Here is a 17,707-nt window from a genome sequence, read left to right as displayed (position 1 = left end):
CTTGGAGAGAAGTTTGTTTGTTTTGTGTGAGGGGTGAAAAATCGCTACAGAAGTTGCAAGCCTGGGAGAAGAAGTGGAAAGTGGTGCTGTCAGCCAGGATAGAAAACCCAGGACATGAAGACATGGTCAGATGAGAGGTAAGAGTCATAGTCTGGTCACAGGAGACAGTGTAAGCCTACTGAAGCCAATGCCATGTCATTAGGGAGATGTCCCACACTAAGCATGGCACACCGAGGGGTCATCCACCAGCAGATGCTCAGCTTGAGAAGTGACTGGAGATACCCAGCTGTGGGCATGCAGAGGTCCAGGGTACATTGATTTGGGTTCCCTGAGCCCTATGAAGAGAGGAGGAGACCAGGAGAGCCCTGTGCACCTGGCAGTGCCCACATGAGGACTGTATGTCTCAACAGCAGCAGAAGACACACTAAGCAGGTAAAACGCCACCCGTCTCTGGAGAGCTTCATGTCTGCTTTCCTGTTTCTGAAGCATTCAGCTCCTGGGAAAACAGCAGGGGCCCTGCCCTCCTCGCTGAAAGATCCCGTTGCTAAATCGCAAAGAGGAAACTGTTTAACTTGTCGGTTATTCTTTGGCACCTGTGATTGTGTTAGACATTATAAACAGGTTGGACCAGCCAAGCTGGCATACAACACCGCGGTATCCCCAGGGTCCTTCCCATTTTGTTTACTTTCTTTTTTTAGCCTTTACGCTAATCTCTCCATCTATAACAAATATACAACGTTCATGTGAGCGATTTTCAAGGGAGAGTGACACTGACAGCCCATGAAGCCACGACTTGTGCTCAGGGGCAACACACGGTGCTCCTCCAGCAGCAGGATGGGAGCAGGGGACAGTGTGAAGCCCACGCTGGACCTGGTGTTCCTCTCCTCTCAAGCCCAGTCGCTGTCTACGCACTCATGTTTAAAGTTTAACCTTCCCAAAGTGCTTGTTTATGGACGTTGCCTGCAGTGCCTGAGTGGGCGCAGCCATGGGGCAGGCATTGGGGCTGGGTCCTCTGGGGGCTCAGGCTGGCTGGATTGTGGCTGCAGGGCTGGGATCTCCCTCAGAGGCAGTTGGGAGACTTGTGCTCTTTTTAGCACAGCTGGTGACAGTGGCACCACTGCCCACATTTCATATAATGATCCAGCACCTCCCTAAGAAGTGGGAGACCTGGTTCAACACCCTCCTTTGCATCTCTTTGCCACTCAGACAGTGGCTGCACCCTGGGTGTAATGAGCCATCTCAGCCTTTGTCCTGTGCCGGCCTCTTTCTTCCCATCTCCCGTGTCAGAGGTGAAGGTGTGCACTGGACCAGGACACTGTCCTGGGAGTTGGAAGCCCATTTCATAGCCGTGATGCTGCTGCTCCTATGCTACAAGACACAGGATTCCCCCTGGGAGGGGAATATGAATATAGGCAAACTGGTTAACAGCCACTAAATAAACTCCACAGGCACTGTAGGAAAGACCTACGGGGGGAGGGAGAAGTATCTGGTGTGGACGTCTGTCATAAGCTGCTCACTGGCTCACTGGTTTAGTCCCAGAGTCCCATTTAAGCCCTGACCTCGCAATGGACTCCCATGTAGCTGGTATCCTCGCTGTACCAAGAAGAGATCTAATCAATTGCATATTACAGGCAAAAATTGAAATCAGAGCAGCACAGTACTCACAAAGGTAGATAAGCAGCAGGCTGTGCCCCTTCCACATCTCAAATGATGATAATTTTGTGTTTTGCCCTGGAAGGAGAAGAAATGGAAACAGTTTAGAAATAGTAGTGATCAATGAAGTCTTATAATGCCCCCAAGATGCATATATATGCTACACCCAAGTTCACAGATACATAAACTGAGGTGCAGATATGTAAAATATCTTGCCTGTGGCCATACAGGGAGCGCACATTGACTTCTGGCTGGTGTAACTGGGAGGCACTGGAGTCTCAACTCCCAGGCTCTCATTCTCAGCATAGGGTGACAGACAGGGTAGGCTAAGCGAGTGGGGTAACCATGGCTAACATCTCCGCAGTATCATGATTCACAACCCTTCATCACTGTTAAACAAATCAAAAATGAAATTACACGTAAAGAGATGGGAACTACAGAGCCTAAAAAATGCAAACATGTTCTTCCTCATCAAATCTAATTAGATTTGCCAAAATCAGTGTGCATTGATCTGTGATTCAAACAGTATGCTGATAACAAATTTTCATGATAGACATGGTTATGAAGCTACTTGACTAGACTGTGAATTAGCCCCTTCAACAGCAGCTCTCAGCACATTTTCTCAGCGTGCTCTTCCACAGACAGCTTTTAATCCCCAAATCAACGGGCAATCCCATTGTTTAAGTTTTTCCAGGCTCTCTGCTGAGCGTCCAGCAGAGAAGCGAGGCAGGTGGTATATTCGTGTTGACTATCAATCTTCGTTAAAATCAACACACCATTTTTAGCCACCCATCTAAGCAAACAGAAATATGTGCTGGAAAAAGACCTTTCCACTACTAGGCAGAGCACCTTATTTTATTGTCATGCTGCATAGCTTCACCTCAGCAACGATGGGTAGAGAAAGCATGTGTTGTATGAAAAGCATCGTGTAAATAGACTATCTCTCCAGAAAACCAGCACCATACAGATGCTGTGTGCTGTTACTTGCCTTCCTGCCAGTGTCCAGTCTCTGCCGTCAGAGTTTGGGGATGTTATTTTTTTCCCTAGCTCATGACAGTGAAGCCATGCCAATCTGTTTGGGTGGTTTGTCTTACAGCCGGATGATCCCAACAGATACAAGTGAATGGAAGTAAGAAAATGAGGGCAGAGCAGGTAAATTTTAAAGAGGTCAGAGCAAAACCTTGATGTGCCAGGAGAGACCGAAGGACAGGATTTTCCATTTGTGCTCAGTTTCAGCTGAGCTTTGCATCCACTGACATCTGAGAGCTTCTGAAAATGTGCCTCGCCAGGGAGCCAGAGTGCATCAGAGTTTAAAGTTACCCTGAAAAAAATGGCAGAGGGCAGGCAGTGCACTTGTATGTGTCTGTACCCCAGATTTATCCTTTCTCCGCTATCTTTTCATCCAGAAATCGTTACTGCTTCAGGAGAGGAAAACGGCAGCTGTTTTTTTGCCTGATCTTTAAAAGCAATGAGCATCCCCAACCATGGTTGGAGGCAACCATGGGACCTGCTCAGCAGCTCTGAAAATTGGCATACTCTGTGCTAAATCATGTGTAACAATAAGACCCACCCTGCAAAGCAGTCATGACCAGGATGTTGATCACTGAGCACTGGCACAGGGAGGTTGTGGAATCTCCATCCTTGGAGATAGTCAGAAGCCATGCTCATAGTCAAAAGGTCATGGTCCTGGGTAGCCTGTTCAAGGTGGCCCTGCTTGAGCAGGGGGGTGTACCAGATGACCTCCAGAGGTCCCTTCCAACCTCAACCCACCTGTGAGTCTGTGATGAAGGGCACAAGGATATCCAGCATGACAGCTATTTCACAATGGTCCACTGTCAGCAGGAGGTAGCTCAGTATAGAGATAAATTACCAGCCATTTACTGAGGGAACCAAAAGGCTGGATCATGTATGGCACAGGGGAAATTACTGTGTAACTCCACAGCCTAACTTGCCTCAGCATTTTCGAGAGCTCGTTATACCAAGATTTACACATTTTTAAAAATCCAATGAATTACAGTGACGTAGTATGGGCATAGTCATGCTAATATGATTTTTTTCCACCTAGGCAGAGATTATACCAGAACAAGTCTTTTTGTTCCAGTGGTATGGGATGGACTGAGGGCCAGTGAGGGGTGCTGGTACAAGTCCCGCAAGTCTGCACCATGACCTCTGGGCTTCTCTTGCCCTGACCCAGCTGCAATACCTGTCCTCCTCACTGGGTCCCTCCTTCACACCAGCTGAGCCACAGTCACACTGAGGCCAAGGAGAAGAGGGGACAACTTCTCTATACTGAGATGGTGCTATTGAGATTGACTGTACATATGGCAACAGCATGGTATTTTTGTGTGGCTAGGCAAAAAAAAAATGAGGCATCAGCTGAGCTCATTTCATAAACCAAAGCAAATGGAACAAGAGCACAGATGGATTATATACTTTTCAACCTGAACTGCCTGCTGCAATCTGTGGGTTACTGCGTTTTCCCACCCCTACCAGAATTGTACACCCAAGGATGTTACCAGAAGAAACCCCCCAGCAGAGACAATGCAGGTCCTGAAATTAGTTACAACTGGAACGGGCCATAAAACTTTATGAAATCCTGTCTGCCCTTCAGTTTTAAATTGGATTTGGCTGAACTGGTTTTAAAGCTGCCTGCAGAGCCAGGTACAGGCCAGCAGGATCACCTCGAGAGGCAGACGGTAGAAAATCAGCTCCTTGTGCCTACATTAATCAGAGCAGTGCCCCCTCTACCAGGGAGGGTGGAGTGCTTTGCCTGATAAAAGGCTGAGCTCAGCAGACATTAAAAGAAGGTTGTTAGTGAAGATCAAAAGGTAGGAATGGGAGATAGAGCTGCAACATTTGCAAAGTTACCAAAGCCTTCCAGTGAGAATGAGGAGATAGATGCTGTGATGCTGAATGAATGGGGCAATCTAGATGATGATATCGGAATTAAATTAATTAAGAGAAGATTAAAGAAAGATTGCAAAATTAAGGCTGTAATCCTGGCCCTGCTGGAGTCAGTAAGTGTTTTGTGGTTTGTGTGGTGCTTCGTGAAGAGGCCGAGATTTTGCTCCCAATGCACACCAAGACAAAGGAAGGTATGAACTGAGAGCTAATTTAGACAGACCCAATTAAATTAGTGAGTAAATAAGTTGTGGTGGCCTCATAGTCACAAAATTGAAACCATGCATGGCTGGAGCACCCAGCAAGATCAATATGATTCCTATCAACAACATTATCACTGAGTGCACATGGGGTGCTCATGATGATTTTAGAGCGGCTGTGGTAGGATACCAGATTTGCCATAATGTCTGGCAGGACAGAGCTTTCTATTCAAAGCATTTTAAAGAGATTTGAACCGGCAAAGTGAGTTCACACTGGATCAGCACTTTGCATCGTCTGGATGTAGTGTGTCTGTTCTAGAAGCCAGCAGTCTTTGGTGGGATTTACTGTTCCCCCGAGCAAGCTCCCCAAGGGCCAGCAACAGGCACATTTACAGAGTAACTTCATGGAAACATCAACTGAGCTTAAAATCTTCTGGCATGTAGCATTCCCAAACAGGAGTGCATGACATTAATGGGAATCTGCCCACTGATTTCAAGAAAAAGAGTCTGAAAATGAGTTAGAAAGACGGGGGAACTCCCATGACCAGGCAACACAGTGCAGCTGCACAGACCTCCGTGGCAGTCACCTCACTGCCCAGATATTTTGCTCCAGCTGCTAAGCAGGTCATAAATATCTGGTGATTTTTTTGGCCCCTGTAGCCCCATTAATGCTTTTGCAGTTTGTGTTCACTGTTTTGGGTGTCACACTTGGGTCTCAGTTTTAAGGCAGCATGCTGAAATGAATGGGGAAGGGGTGGATTCATTTTAATCAAGCACCAAAAATTAAATTTTGAATAAAAGTACAGATGCTGATGAATACTTTTGTCCCTGTAAAACATGGGAAAATGCTGTATTGTTCCATAAGGGCAGGAGACTCATTTTTTTTCTCTTTCACAAATGCAAAAGGAGGAAAGCATTTTTCAGTAAGAATCCAATTTTCCAGGGAGGGAATAGTATGTTACATAGTTGAATCACTTTAATGTCAATTTTATTTTGCAATCACTTCATAAGATATTCATATAGCCTTTTACATTCCCTCAAAGTGTAGAAGTCTAGGCACAATACAATATTATCTTACTCTTTACCATAATGATGAACGATAACGAGAACACATAATAAGATTTTACTTGTGCCCAAAGAAAAATCTGCTTTACCCCAGATGAGAGGAATTTTGCAGATCAAATTAATATTACAAAACAGTACAATTTATCAAAATAATATGTCTTTTCTTCTCTGAATCCGTTGTGAATCATAACGTCTGCAGCAAATTCATGGTGAACTATTACCCTGATTGATTTTTTTGTAAAATCTCTGTCTATGAAAAATACTTGTTTGATAAAAGTAAAAAAAAAAAAAATCTCCTTTTTCCTCTCTTGTCCATCACATTTATACAATATAAAAAGTCTAACATTTGAAAGCTGGGTTGCAAATGTTATACGGTGATAATGTTTACTGTTGAAAACCCAGCCCAGTCCAAGGCAAAAGTATCTTTGTTCAGGTTCATCAGAAACTAACAGATGACATTTGATTTCTCTCTGAAATTTGTATGTACATGGAACATGGCTTATAGCATAATGCTTGCAATATACCTTATTACATTCTTTTAATTTAGATTCAGGTTACTCCTTTATTCCTGTTTAATGTGTAGCCTAAAAGTAAATTAGTAAGTGTGGAATGGTGAAAAAGCCCTGAAAGAAACTGAGGGTGGAAGGTCATCTTTGCTGTCTGATCCAGTATCCTCACTATATTTTCTAGATTTTTACTTGTTTTTAGGTACTTCAACACCAGTTTCTCAAAAGCACTCTTGTTGGAAAGCCTTGTTCTGACAGCAGTTATTACAGAGCAGGTTTTTTTTTTTTCCTTGGGACACATATAACATGAATAAAAACAAATTATTTAAGGAGTGATTGTAGTGCAGTCAAATGAAAACCCAAAGAATTCTAGGAAACAGCATTGCCCATATCAGACTGAATAAACCTAAATAAACTACATAAATCAGACTGAACGAGTCTGGAAGCTAAGCAATGTGGGGTCTGTGCAGTTCAGGGGTAGAAGCCCACCTGGTGTTGCAGACACCACTTTTCTGCAGGGGAGGAAGAGCGGGGATATTTTTGTACCCCGAGGAAGCGTGCAAACCTTTAGTTCGCATTTGCTGTATCTACACAGTTGCAGAGTCGATCCCTCTTCCCCTAATTCATCCCTAGCACAGCACGGCCTTGGTCACAAGCCAAAAAACGCTTTGTCAGACGCTCAGCTGGGCACTAGATCACAGGAACTACCTGCACCAAGAGGCTTTGTTTGTTTCTGCTGTCGTCACGGAGCAGATTAATGGGAGAAAAAAGAGTGGAAAGAAGCTCTCCCGCCAGCAGCTGCATCCCTATGAGCAGCCCCTTGCACACGTGTGGCACCTGCAAGTAAAATGTGCTGGGGAACGGGAGCGGTGCTGTGCAACTGAGGCCTGTGGCGATGCGGGGGGTGTCCGAGGGGACGTGGCCGCGGGAGCAGGGCTTTGCGTTTGATCATGCATGCTCGTACTTTAGCCTGAAGAGTTTGGGGGGGGTTTGCCTGCCCATAGTAGTTGTATATAAAGCACAATTCCTGTATTTTTTTTTTTCCTCCTGATATTTCTATCCTTTTCCATCATGGATAAATTAGCATGAAGGAAGTTGATGGGGCTAAATAGTTCCAAGCAGTGTTAATGTCTCTGCTTGGAACTCTTTGTTACCCAGTCAGGTTGCTCCATTTTTGCAGCTTATATTTTAAAACCTCTTCATTCATAGCACCTAATCCTTTATTTCTTCTTTTTTGTTTTCTTTTTCAGCCTATAGGGAAAACATAATTCCATATAACTGGGACATAGAAGCTTGTGATGGAAATTACACATGGTTGCAAGAAAGGTTTTGCCTTGAATGGAAACGTGTTCAACAGAACAGTAGCCATGGCAAGATCTGTAGGGAGACGTACATAAAAGGTGAATTTAGCAACAAAATATATCACCATAATACATAATATCAGGAACTCACTTACCTAGCTGCTTTCTCCCAGACTTGTGTAGAACAAGGAATAGCTCCACAATTCATATACCAAACTGGAAACTGGAAACGGTACTTGTGGAAATAAGATGTTTTGTCATCAAAGCCAGCCAGAGTCGTGCAGCTCCATTCTCAGCCAACAACTTCTCCCTCATGTCCCATGGCTTCAAGCACGACCATCCAAATGTGCCTCATAGCTCAGGCTCCCATGCATTGGTGGCAACTTGAAGCAAGGTTTGCTCGGTAACTACAAATATTAAAGTTTTGGCAGGTGGCAAATAAAACTTTTTTATATGCACTGATATTCACCTCCAAAGGTCATACTCTGTTATCAGAAAAAATAACTTACCTTATTTCCTGGGAAGATGGGAGTCTGGACACATTTAGAGACAAGACGCTCGGCTTCTGTAGAGATGTGAAAAAATACTCTGTCATATAGTCAAGAACTGATTAAAAGGTGGTATTGTCACTACCTGACCAGTGTCTCACCCATCTCTGTTCCCACCTGGACACATGGTAACTGCAACTCTTCCATGATGTGCATTACTTGCACCGCAGAGTCCACTGCCATCAGCAAGATGCTCCAAACACTTGCACCCTCCCCTTGCCCAAGATCTCTGTAGAAGATGAATGGCAGAATTAGGAAAAAAAAGCCCTTTGACTTCCTAGCTGTTAGTCTGAATCTGGGATAACGTTCTCTCCGTTGCCTGTGCCCACTGATGCTACAGCTATGCCTGAGATGAGTAAATGGCATGAAGGTAAGTAAAACTTGCTGAACGTCAGACGTTTTGTACTGGAAATGAAATCCGGCTTTTGTGGCTCATCTATCTCATTTCTTGATTTTTTTTTTCTTTTTTTCTAGGCAGGTTTAGGCCTTGCCTGCATGGAAACCTCAAGGGGAAACCAGGGGTTAGTTTTCAGTCAGCAGAGCCTTTTTTCAGAAACTCCCATAGATGTCCTTTTAAAATGAGGTAATAGCAAAACTGTAAGCTGGGAAGTAAGTTCTGAGTCTTTTCACAAGCTGTCTGCCTCTGTTAGGATCTCCTAGTGTTTAGTTTTATTTTTCTGATAATTCACTGGCCGATGACTCTAACACAGATCAATCAAAAAAATTAGTTAAAAAAATCCGGTGTATTTAGAAGATGGTTCATCTCTGTAGATGAAACAAACCACCTCTACCTTCTGTTTTGAATAAATTCAGATTTTAACTGAAGTGGCCTGGCTTATTTCCAGTTTACAGTAATTCTATTCCACTTACCTGAAATTCTCCTTTTCACACTACTCTGATGAAATGTTTGTCATCTCTCAACTGCCTGCAATGGTTGCAGAGTGCTGCAGGAGCAAGAGTGGTTCTGGCAGTGGCAAGTAAAGTGATTTCTTTGTAGGCAGTGATAAAATTTTCAACTCCACTGGCACGAATCTGTTTCCCTGGAAGAAACATGGAATTTCCACAGGCTCTGATGGGAGCTGAATTAAGCAGACACAGGTGTTTTTGTATATCCCAATGCTCTCCCAGCATATTCTGTATTGATACACTGAAGTAATTTAGATTATTAGTTGTCTGGAAAGACAGAATTTATACACAAGGAAATAAATTAAATTGGAACCCTAAAAATCAGTATTATTAAATGAAAACAATGAGGTTATATGATAAAGGCAATTTTATTTTCACCATGATGGTTTGTTTCTAGTTTCCTTTGATGCCATATTTTGCCTAATGTTTTTCTGGAAGAGAAGTAGCTTGAAATCTCCTGTGAAAGAAAAGGAGCAGAGAGCCGAAGTTAAAAATGCTCCTTGTACTTCAAGTAGTGTTTTGGTACAGCTGTTTGGCAAGCACCGTAAATACTTACTGCATTTTATTTCAAGGCTCAGAGGCTTCTTTTATAAGCTTTTCTCCTTTATTGCTCCAAAACAGCAGCAAAACCCAACACTTTCCTATCCATATACAATGTGTTACTAACTGAATCCAGCCTGGAAACTCCTGTGGGATGTCCGTGTTTTCCGAACATCCTAACCTTTTGCGCTGAGTTGGAAAGTGGAAGCCACCTTCCACTTTATTGTAGCAGCATTTTAATGAGCAGAAGTTTCTTACCCCTACACCCATAGGCTGTTTTAAATTTATTTTATACTACATTATTTAGGTACTTTGCAACCTTTCAACAAAGAAATGTCATAAAGTGTCATCACACAAAATCATACTCTTTCAAGTGGCAGTTTGGGATCTTGTTCATGATCTGGTGTGCTCTTCCAGTACGAAAGTGGTAACTGGAACTGATTCTCAATTAAAAGAGCAGAGTAAGAAATCAAATAACTGCAAGTATCTTACTCATCAAAAGACTGAGACTGATCTTCTGCATATAGAAGAAAAAACCCAAACTATTCTCCAAATGATTTAAGAAGCCAACAAATAAGAAGAGGTTTATTATTCAGTGTGGTCTAACCTCACTTAATGGGAAGTGAGCAGGTTTTGCTAACACATGAAACTGGAACCCAAAGGTGACATGTATTTTTCATACTTTGTGGATGGATCTGCACCTCTTGGTTTGTTTCAGAGGATGAGGATGCAGCTAGAAATTCTTGAAGACCTTGCTTCTGTTCCAAAGTAATTCCTAAAACTGGGCACAAGCCAAAAGACAAGTGAAATTCATGTTCTTTTAAAATAAGTTATCCTGTCTAATAAAAGGTAGAACTTTTCTGTTATTCAGAGGTGGAAGATGTCCTGATTTACAGTTCAGATACAATTGACAGCTTCATTTCACATCATTCTTTTTCCTCATCAGCGAATATCTGAAGCACACACTGAAAAAAGCAACTGCAGACCTCTTCTATAAACCCAGTTACAAGCAGGTGGTGCAGACAAATTGAAGAAATAAGCCTTGCTTTCTCCTGTTTTTCTAACAGAATTATTTTTTTCCCCAAGAAACCTTCAGCCCAGCACCTAAAGCACTTCATCAAATGGGATCTAGACACTTACCTGCTTTTGGAAGCCCCATGTGCAAAATTGTTGGGATGGTTACCCTAGGCTTTGCATCTACCCGTCTATAAAATGCTACCTCCCCCCATCCCATATACACCCACACTCAACCCTTCTTCTTCCCGCTCCAAACTCAAAAGCAATAGAAAACCAGCTTGGTTTCTGGCACTGGTGTTATCTGGCAGCATTGCTCCACGAATGGTTAGAAGCCAAACAAATGTGTATTTAACGGGAATTATGAAAATCAGAAGTACAAGGTTCAACTATTTGAAAAGCACCTTCTTCCCCCACATCAAAGGGCTCATGGATTTCTTGCTGAAGTTCTGACCAAAGTGAAGCTAAATGGGTGAAAGGAGGAGAGAAAAAGAACAAATCTAATCTTAGGAGCTATGTCAAGCAAGTACTTTATGGTTCATCCAAAGCTGATGAGACAATTCCTGAATGTAAATATGATTTGTCTGGCAAATGTTAGGAATCTGTCCAAGCATAGTCTTCAAGAATTCTTTTCCTTTGTTCTCTTTTGTGTGTCCTCAAACTTTGTATTCCCTGAAATCCCAAGCATCTATTCACATTAATAAAGCGTTAGGGCATTTGACCAGGAAGATTGGCTCTGCTGATTTCAGCACTTAAATATGGAAACCACTCTGTTGTTTTAACCACTTCAACTCTCACCATCTCAGTTTATTTTCTTATCCTATTTAACTTCTGTTCAAAATCAAACAGGAAGCAATTAAGGTGAGCCTACTACAAAGCAACCCTCAAAATACGTAGCCCCGTCCTTAGTGCAGAATGAAGGTCATGCCCCAAAAATGCAATTATACATTATTTGTAAGGAATGCAGAGCCCCATACACTGGGGTAAAAATACAACACCTCAGCTTTACTTTCAGCAGACATATGACTATGGCCAAGACAGACATTGGTACAACCACCTTCATGGAGGCTCTGGTGGCAACACTGGTTGAACCAACAAAGCACATTAGACCAATGATTTTATCTACTCGAATTAATAGAAGTAGGGAGGAAGAAACTCAACTCCCTCCTAAGCTGCAAAACTATCATCATTTCCTCTCACCTAACTCCCTTTTTACTTTGTCAGCTCACTGCTATGACAGGGAGAGGGATGTCATAGAAATAAGCATCTAATGGACAACAGCAGGAGACAAAGCAAAGTCTTTACACAGGATTTAGCTAATTATATTTTGGGCAAATATTTATTTATCTAAAAACAAAATAAAAATCATTTTAAAAAGAAAAATGTATTTAAATAAAAAACAAAACTGTGAAATGTTATGGCACAGAAGTTCAAGACAAGTATAAATCCAGTTGCCACAACTGTTGTGTATTAATGTTGCACATTTTTCTATAAAGGCTTTATTAAAGGTATTTACATGGCAATAAGATGTGTAAATATATACAGCATTCTGGGGACAACTTTTTTTTTGGATTCTCATATGAAAAAATGCCTTAAATACAAAATTTTAAAAGAAAAAAAGTTGAAGAGTTCATCCCCAAGCATGAAGAATGTCCCATCATCCCTTATGCCCAAAGTATCAATTATGAGGCAGTTTTGAGGTTCTGGCCAAACCCTTGGGAGATTCAGCCAAGGTTGTGTAGTCTCAAGTTAAGTCGCACAGCATGCAGTTGCAATAGTTCCATACGCGATGGACTGGTGTAGTTCATGAATGATATTAGAAACGTTAATATTTTATCATATTTTCAGTCTAGTCTGGGTTATTCTAAGCGATGCCCAAGAGTTCCTACGCACAAGAGTTCCTTAGCTGCTCGAGTTTGTGTTTCAACTGTTCTCTCCTCCTCCGTAACTGTTCTTTCTCTGCGATCAGTCTGTGTTCGTCTGACTGGATGGAAAGAACGTACTCTGTGGCTTTTTTCAGGATGACAACCTTGGGTGCCTTTTCATTGTTGGCCACCTCAGGTATCTGGTCACGCAAGGCAAAGAAACTCAACTTCAGCTCGTTTCTCCTCTGGCGCTCCAGGACATTGTGTGTTCGCCTCTTGTCGTTCTCTTCCGAATCTGACGTGCGGGGACTTGAGCATTTTCGGTTGTTGCTGATCTGTTTGAGAACTCTGCCACTGTCCAACTTTAGCCTTTTTGCAGCTGGGTATTCAACCTTGGTGGAGGGAGGAGCAGCATAATTGTGCTGATGGATGTTGACGTGACACCGTTTGAGAACCAGTGGGCTGTGGTGGGGCTTACTGTGCTCCTCTGATGTGTCGGTGCTGGACTCTGTGCTGGATTCAGATTCATTTGTTTCAGCTAATGTAACGACATCGATTTCCTCATCTTCCTCTTGTTCTTCTTCTGCAAGGGGAAAAAAAAAATTACTCATAAGCTGATCTGTGCAAATACTCTCAAGACCACTGTATTTATAAGGGAAGGCTACTCCTGAGCTGCACAATGAGGAACCCATTGACCAAACCCTCCTTAAACCCATTTGATACTGCTGGACTCCGCTTCCCCCAAGAGCCTTTCCTTTAAGGAAGCAAGGCTTCAAGTGCAATAAGACACACGGACCTCGCTCCAAACTCAGGCTCCCTGATTTCAAAAGTTTCAAAGATCTTGCATAATTCCAAGGAGCCCATGAAAGATAGAAGGGAAGTTTAACCTCGGTTGTCAGCAGTACAGCGCAATAAAGCTCCCAGACTCAAGCTGCCCTTAATTAAGGATTTAGAAGGCTTTGGCCACGCCTCAAAAGAAAGCTTACTTAACACACATGTGTATTCAGAGACATTTTCTGAATCTCTCTTGATCTGCTAATTTGTGGAAAATCCAAGGGAGGGGAGGAAGGAAAAAAAAAAAAAAAAAAAGAAGGCTGTAGCGCTTTGAGTAGAAACTCACTTTCAAACCAAATTTATGAGGGAGCGGAACACGCTGTCAAATACCTAAGGAAGCATTTCTAAAACTTTCCCAGCCCCATTCACTCTCTGCAGTCACTTTCACTAGCGCCTCCCTGACTGCACATTCCCCCCGCAGCTCTCGGGCGGGAGTTAACTCCTTCCCAGCCCACGGGGGCACCGCGACCCCGCTGCCCCGGGACCCCGCGCTGGAGACCGGCTCTGACCCCGTTATGAAAGTTTCTCTCTCCCGCTCTTCCTTCCCCCTTTCCCCCCCCCCGCTCCTTTCTTCCCTCCACCCCTGGAGGGAAAACTGGGCTGGTTTTCCAGGAAATAAATTCGTCGGCAGTCTCTCCGTGCCTCGCTAACGTGGCATTTAGAAGAGCCCACGCGGGAAGGGGGGGGGTGAGGAGGGAGGCGGGCGCGGGGCCGCCCCCCGCTGCCCCGGCGGAGCCCCCCCGCCCTCCCCCGAGCACGCGTGGGCCCCCGCTCACCCGAGTCGCTGCTGGTAGTGGGCGGCGTGTCGTCGCCCAGCAGGGACGCGGGGCTGGCGCCGGGCGGCCCGGCCCGCGGGGCCCGCTCGCTGAGCGGGTAGGGGAAGACCACCGACGGGTCGATGCAGTCGGCGGCGGCGGCGCCCAGGTCGTGCAGGTAGAGGCCGGCCGAGGCGGCGGGGGAGGCGGCGAGGCCGGGCGGCGGCGGCGGCGGGCCGGCGGGCGGCGGGCCGGGGCGGGCGGCGGCGGCGGGGCCCCCCTCCCGGCGGGCCGCCTGGTAGGTGGCCAGCTTCTCGGAGACCACCTTCTCCAGCTTGGCGGCGGCGGAGAAGCCGCTCCACATGCAGTCCTGGATGATGATGGACTTGACGAAGGACTCGTCGTCCGGGTCGCAGATGAAGCTCTGGTTGACCATGTCCCCCCCGAGGAGCTCGGTCACTATCTCCAGCTGGTCGGCGGTGGAGGGGAAGCAGGAGGCGGCGGCCAGGCTGGAGCGGCGGCTGGGGGAGAGGGGCGGCGTGGGCAACAATTCAAACTTCTTCCAGATGTCCTCGGACGGCGCGGGGGGCTGCAGCTCGCTGCCCCGCTGCTGCGCCGCCAGGTAGAAGTTCTCCTCCTCCTCCTCGAAGTAGAAGTAGGGCTGCACCGAGTCGTAGTCGTAGTCGTAGTTCTTGCTGGGGAAGCCGGCGCTGAGCGGCATCGCGGCGGCTGGTGCCTGCGGGCAGGAGCAGGGGAGAGGGGGGTGAGCCGCGCTTCGCCGCGGGGACCGGCTCCCCCCGGCCTCGGCGGGGCCACCGGCCCCCCCCCCCCCCCCCCACCGGCGCGCAGCGCTCCCTCCCGGCCCCCCGCGCCGCGCCGGCGGGGAAACGCGCAGCCGCGTTTCGTAATTAAAAAAAAAAAAAAATTATAATAATAATAAAGAAAAAAAAAAGATCAAATGCACGACCTCCCTTCACCCTCTCCCAAGCTCGACAGGACACCCGGGCGGCGCGACCTGATCCACCGAGGGATCGGCTGCCGCCGGCTCCCGGACCACCCTCCCCGCGGCCGGCGGCTCCCCCGGAGGGGCTCCCGCACCTCGGCCGCCCTGCGCCGCCCGGCTCGGCTCGGCTCGGCTCGGCTCCCCGCCTGCCGCCCCTCCGCCGCGCTCCCACGGGGCACCGCTCCGGCCGGCGCCCGCACGGAGCCCCTTCCCTCCCGGGTCGCCGCGCCATCCCCAGCCCGCGTCCCGGGAGCCGGGCGGGAAGGGGCGGCGGGCGCCGGGCAGCTTCCAGCCAAGAGCCAGGCTGCGCCCCAGCCACCCACCTGGGCGTGCTGGCAATGCACGGGCAGGGACCTTGGCAAACTTTGCCAAATCTTGTCATATATACATATATACACGCATATATATATGCATATAAGCCATATGTGTAATAACCATAGCCTGCTCGCGCATACGCAGGAGAAACAAATGCTTTCCCGCCCCCCCCTAAAAAAAAGAAAAAAAAAATTAAAATCCGAGCGCAAGAAAAAGGATGGGGAACGCCGGTGCCCCGGCAGAGACGAGCGTCCCTCGGGAGGGACCGTCGGTATCCACGTCCGCGGAGCGCAGCCCCGCCGGCAGCCCGGGTGTCACCAGCCTGTGTCAGTCCAAACGCCACGACCGCGGGGAAACGAGTGATGGGGCCCCGCAACTCACCGGCTTCTCCAACGCGCCAGCTGCGAGACGTAGCGAGGCAATTATTGCGGGCGGTGCGGGGAACGACAAAACAAGGGAAAAATATATAATAAAAAAATAAGAAGAACCGCCGGAAAGGACGGTAAAAAAAAAAAAAAAAAAAAAGAAAAAGACAAAACGCCGAGAGAACGTAGCTCTCTTCCACCACGGTTTAAAAAAAACACACGGAGCCGCGGAAAGAAGCCGCCTTCGCGGCGTGCAGCAAGACTGTAGGGTCCAAGGCGGCGCGGCGCGCTCTGTCCGGTACAATAGAAGTTTAGTTGCTTTCCTCCTTTAAAGCGGTAGCGAGGGGCGGGCAGGAGCTCGCCGCGGGGCGGGGGCAGTACCGCGGGGCTCTGGGCGCGCTCCCGCCGTGCGCGCCGGCGCGCCCCCGCCTGCCGCTGGCAGGCGCGCAAGCTCCGCGCTCCCGCCGCGGGGAGGGCGCGCCGCGAAGGGGCGGCCGCGCTGCCCCGCGTTACTGCTCCGCGCTTCTTCTCCCCTCCCCGCCTCTCTTCCCGCCGCTCGGCTGCGGAGAGATCCGCGGCGACGGTTTTCTCCCTGCCTCCGCCGGACGGGAGGGAGACGCGCCGGGGGGAGGCGATGCAGCGCTCCGCGGCCCTTTTTATTTATTTTACTATTTTTTTTTTTTTGGCTTTTTACTACGAGCCGCGCAAGGAGAGGTCGGAAGTAAACATAGTAAAAAAAAAAAAAAAAAAAATACGAGTAGGGATTAAAAGGCAGCTCCTCGTCGTTCCCCTCCTCCCGCCGGCTTTCCAGCAGGGAGAGCGCGATGCCCCCCGATGGCGGCGGCCGGGGAAGGGGCTTCACCCTCCTCTCCCCACCTCAAAGAGGCTTCGGCGCGCACCGAGGGCGAGCCGGGCCCGGGGGGGCAGCGGGGTGGCCGAGGGGCGGCGGGGGAGGCGCTGGCTGCCGGCACAAAGGAGCGTGTGTGGCTCGGGCACCCCCCGCCCCGGTCGCCGCTCGATTATCCCGCCTCTGCCGGCGCCTGCTGAGGATTAAACCGGGAGAAGGAGGCTGCGGGGGGGCGGAGGCAGAGCCCCACGGGGGTCACCTTGCAGCTACGCTCCCTCTGACCGGCCCCGGCTGTGCCCCCGCCCCGGCTTGTGCCGCCCCGACTCTGACCCCCACCAGCGGCCCCTTCCCCCCGTCCCAGGGTGATTCCCCCCCTTCCCTTGGGTCACCCCCGAGGGGAGCGGAGCCGCGGCGGCTGCGGAGCCCCGACGGGGCGCCCCCCGACCCCCCCCCCCCATCGCGGCGGGCAGGCGGGTCCCGCCGGGACCGCGGCCCCGCCACACCGTTAGCGGTCGGGACACCCCCGACCCTCTCCCGCCGCCCGGGCGGGCGCAGCTCACGCACCTGCGGTTCCCCCGCCGCCCCCCGGGGCCGCCGCCAGCCCCCGCTGAGCTGCGCCCCGCGCATCCTCCCTCCCCCCCGCCGCTGCGCTTCGCACCCGCGGGAGATGAAGGGACACCCCGTGTGCCCCCCCGCTCCCCAAACGCTTCCATGCGGCTGTCCCGTCCCCACCGCGGGCACCCCGCAGGGATTTTTTTATTCCTACAGGTCTATTTATTTATTCATTCCCCTTCCCAGCTTTTTCCCTACGCGCACGGCGAGCACAAGCCCTCGGGATGGTGAGATGCGGCTCCCGCCAGGCGGGAGGACCCCCCTCCCCGCTCCCGGAGAGCGCCCGCCGGCGCTGGGGGCGGCCCCGGGTTCCCACGGCCGCCGCCGTTACCGTGGGGCCATCGCGCCCTCTCCCGGCCGGTCCGCGCCCGCGGGAGGCAGCGCGCAGCCCCCGCCCCGCGCACCTGCGGCTCCCCGACCCCCCCGCGGGCCCGTGGGCTGCACCCCACCCACCCACCCCAAATATAAACCCCCCTT

The 17,707-nt window shown here is 48.7% G+C and overlaps 1 protein-coding gene across 1 annotated transcript; it reads right to left on the bottom strand.

The window, feature by feature from the left end:
* Nucleotides 1-11,945: 11,945 nt before the first annotated feature.
* On the bottom strand, nucleotides 11,946-15,918 carry MYC (MYC proto-oncogene, bHLH transcription factor). The gene is made up of 3 exons (XM_074887902.1): nucleotides 15,788-15,918; nucleotides 14,110-14,824; nucleotides 11,946-13,082 (listed from the first exon to the last, which is right to left on the bottom strand). The coding sequence occupies exons 2-3, from the start codon at nucleotides 14,807-14,809 to the stop codon at nucleotides 12,520-12,522; spliced, it is 1,263 nt and encodes a 420-aa protein (XP_074744003.1). The 5' UTR covers nucleotides 14,810-14,824; nucleotides 15,788-15,918; the 3' UTR covers nucleotides 11,946-12,519.
* Nucleotides 15,919-17,707: the final 1,789 nt, after the last annotated feature.

This window comes from Strix uralensis, chromosome 1 (genome assembly GCF_047716275.1).
Source record: "Strix uralensis isolate ZFMK-TIS-50842 chromosome 1, bStrUra1, whole genome shotgun sequence".
Taxonomy (NCBI): Eukaryota; Metazoa; Chordata; class Aves; order Strigiformes; family Strigidae; genus Strix; species Strix uralensis.
Note: the sequence above shows the minus strand (reverse complement) of the source record. Positions and strands in the feature narration are given on the sequence as shown.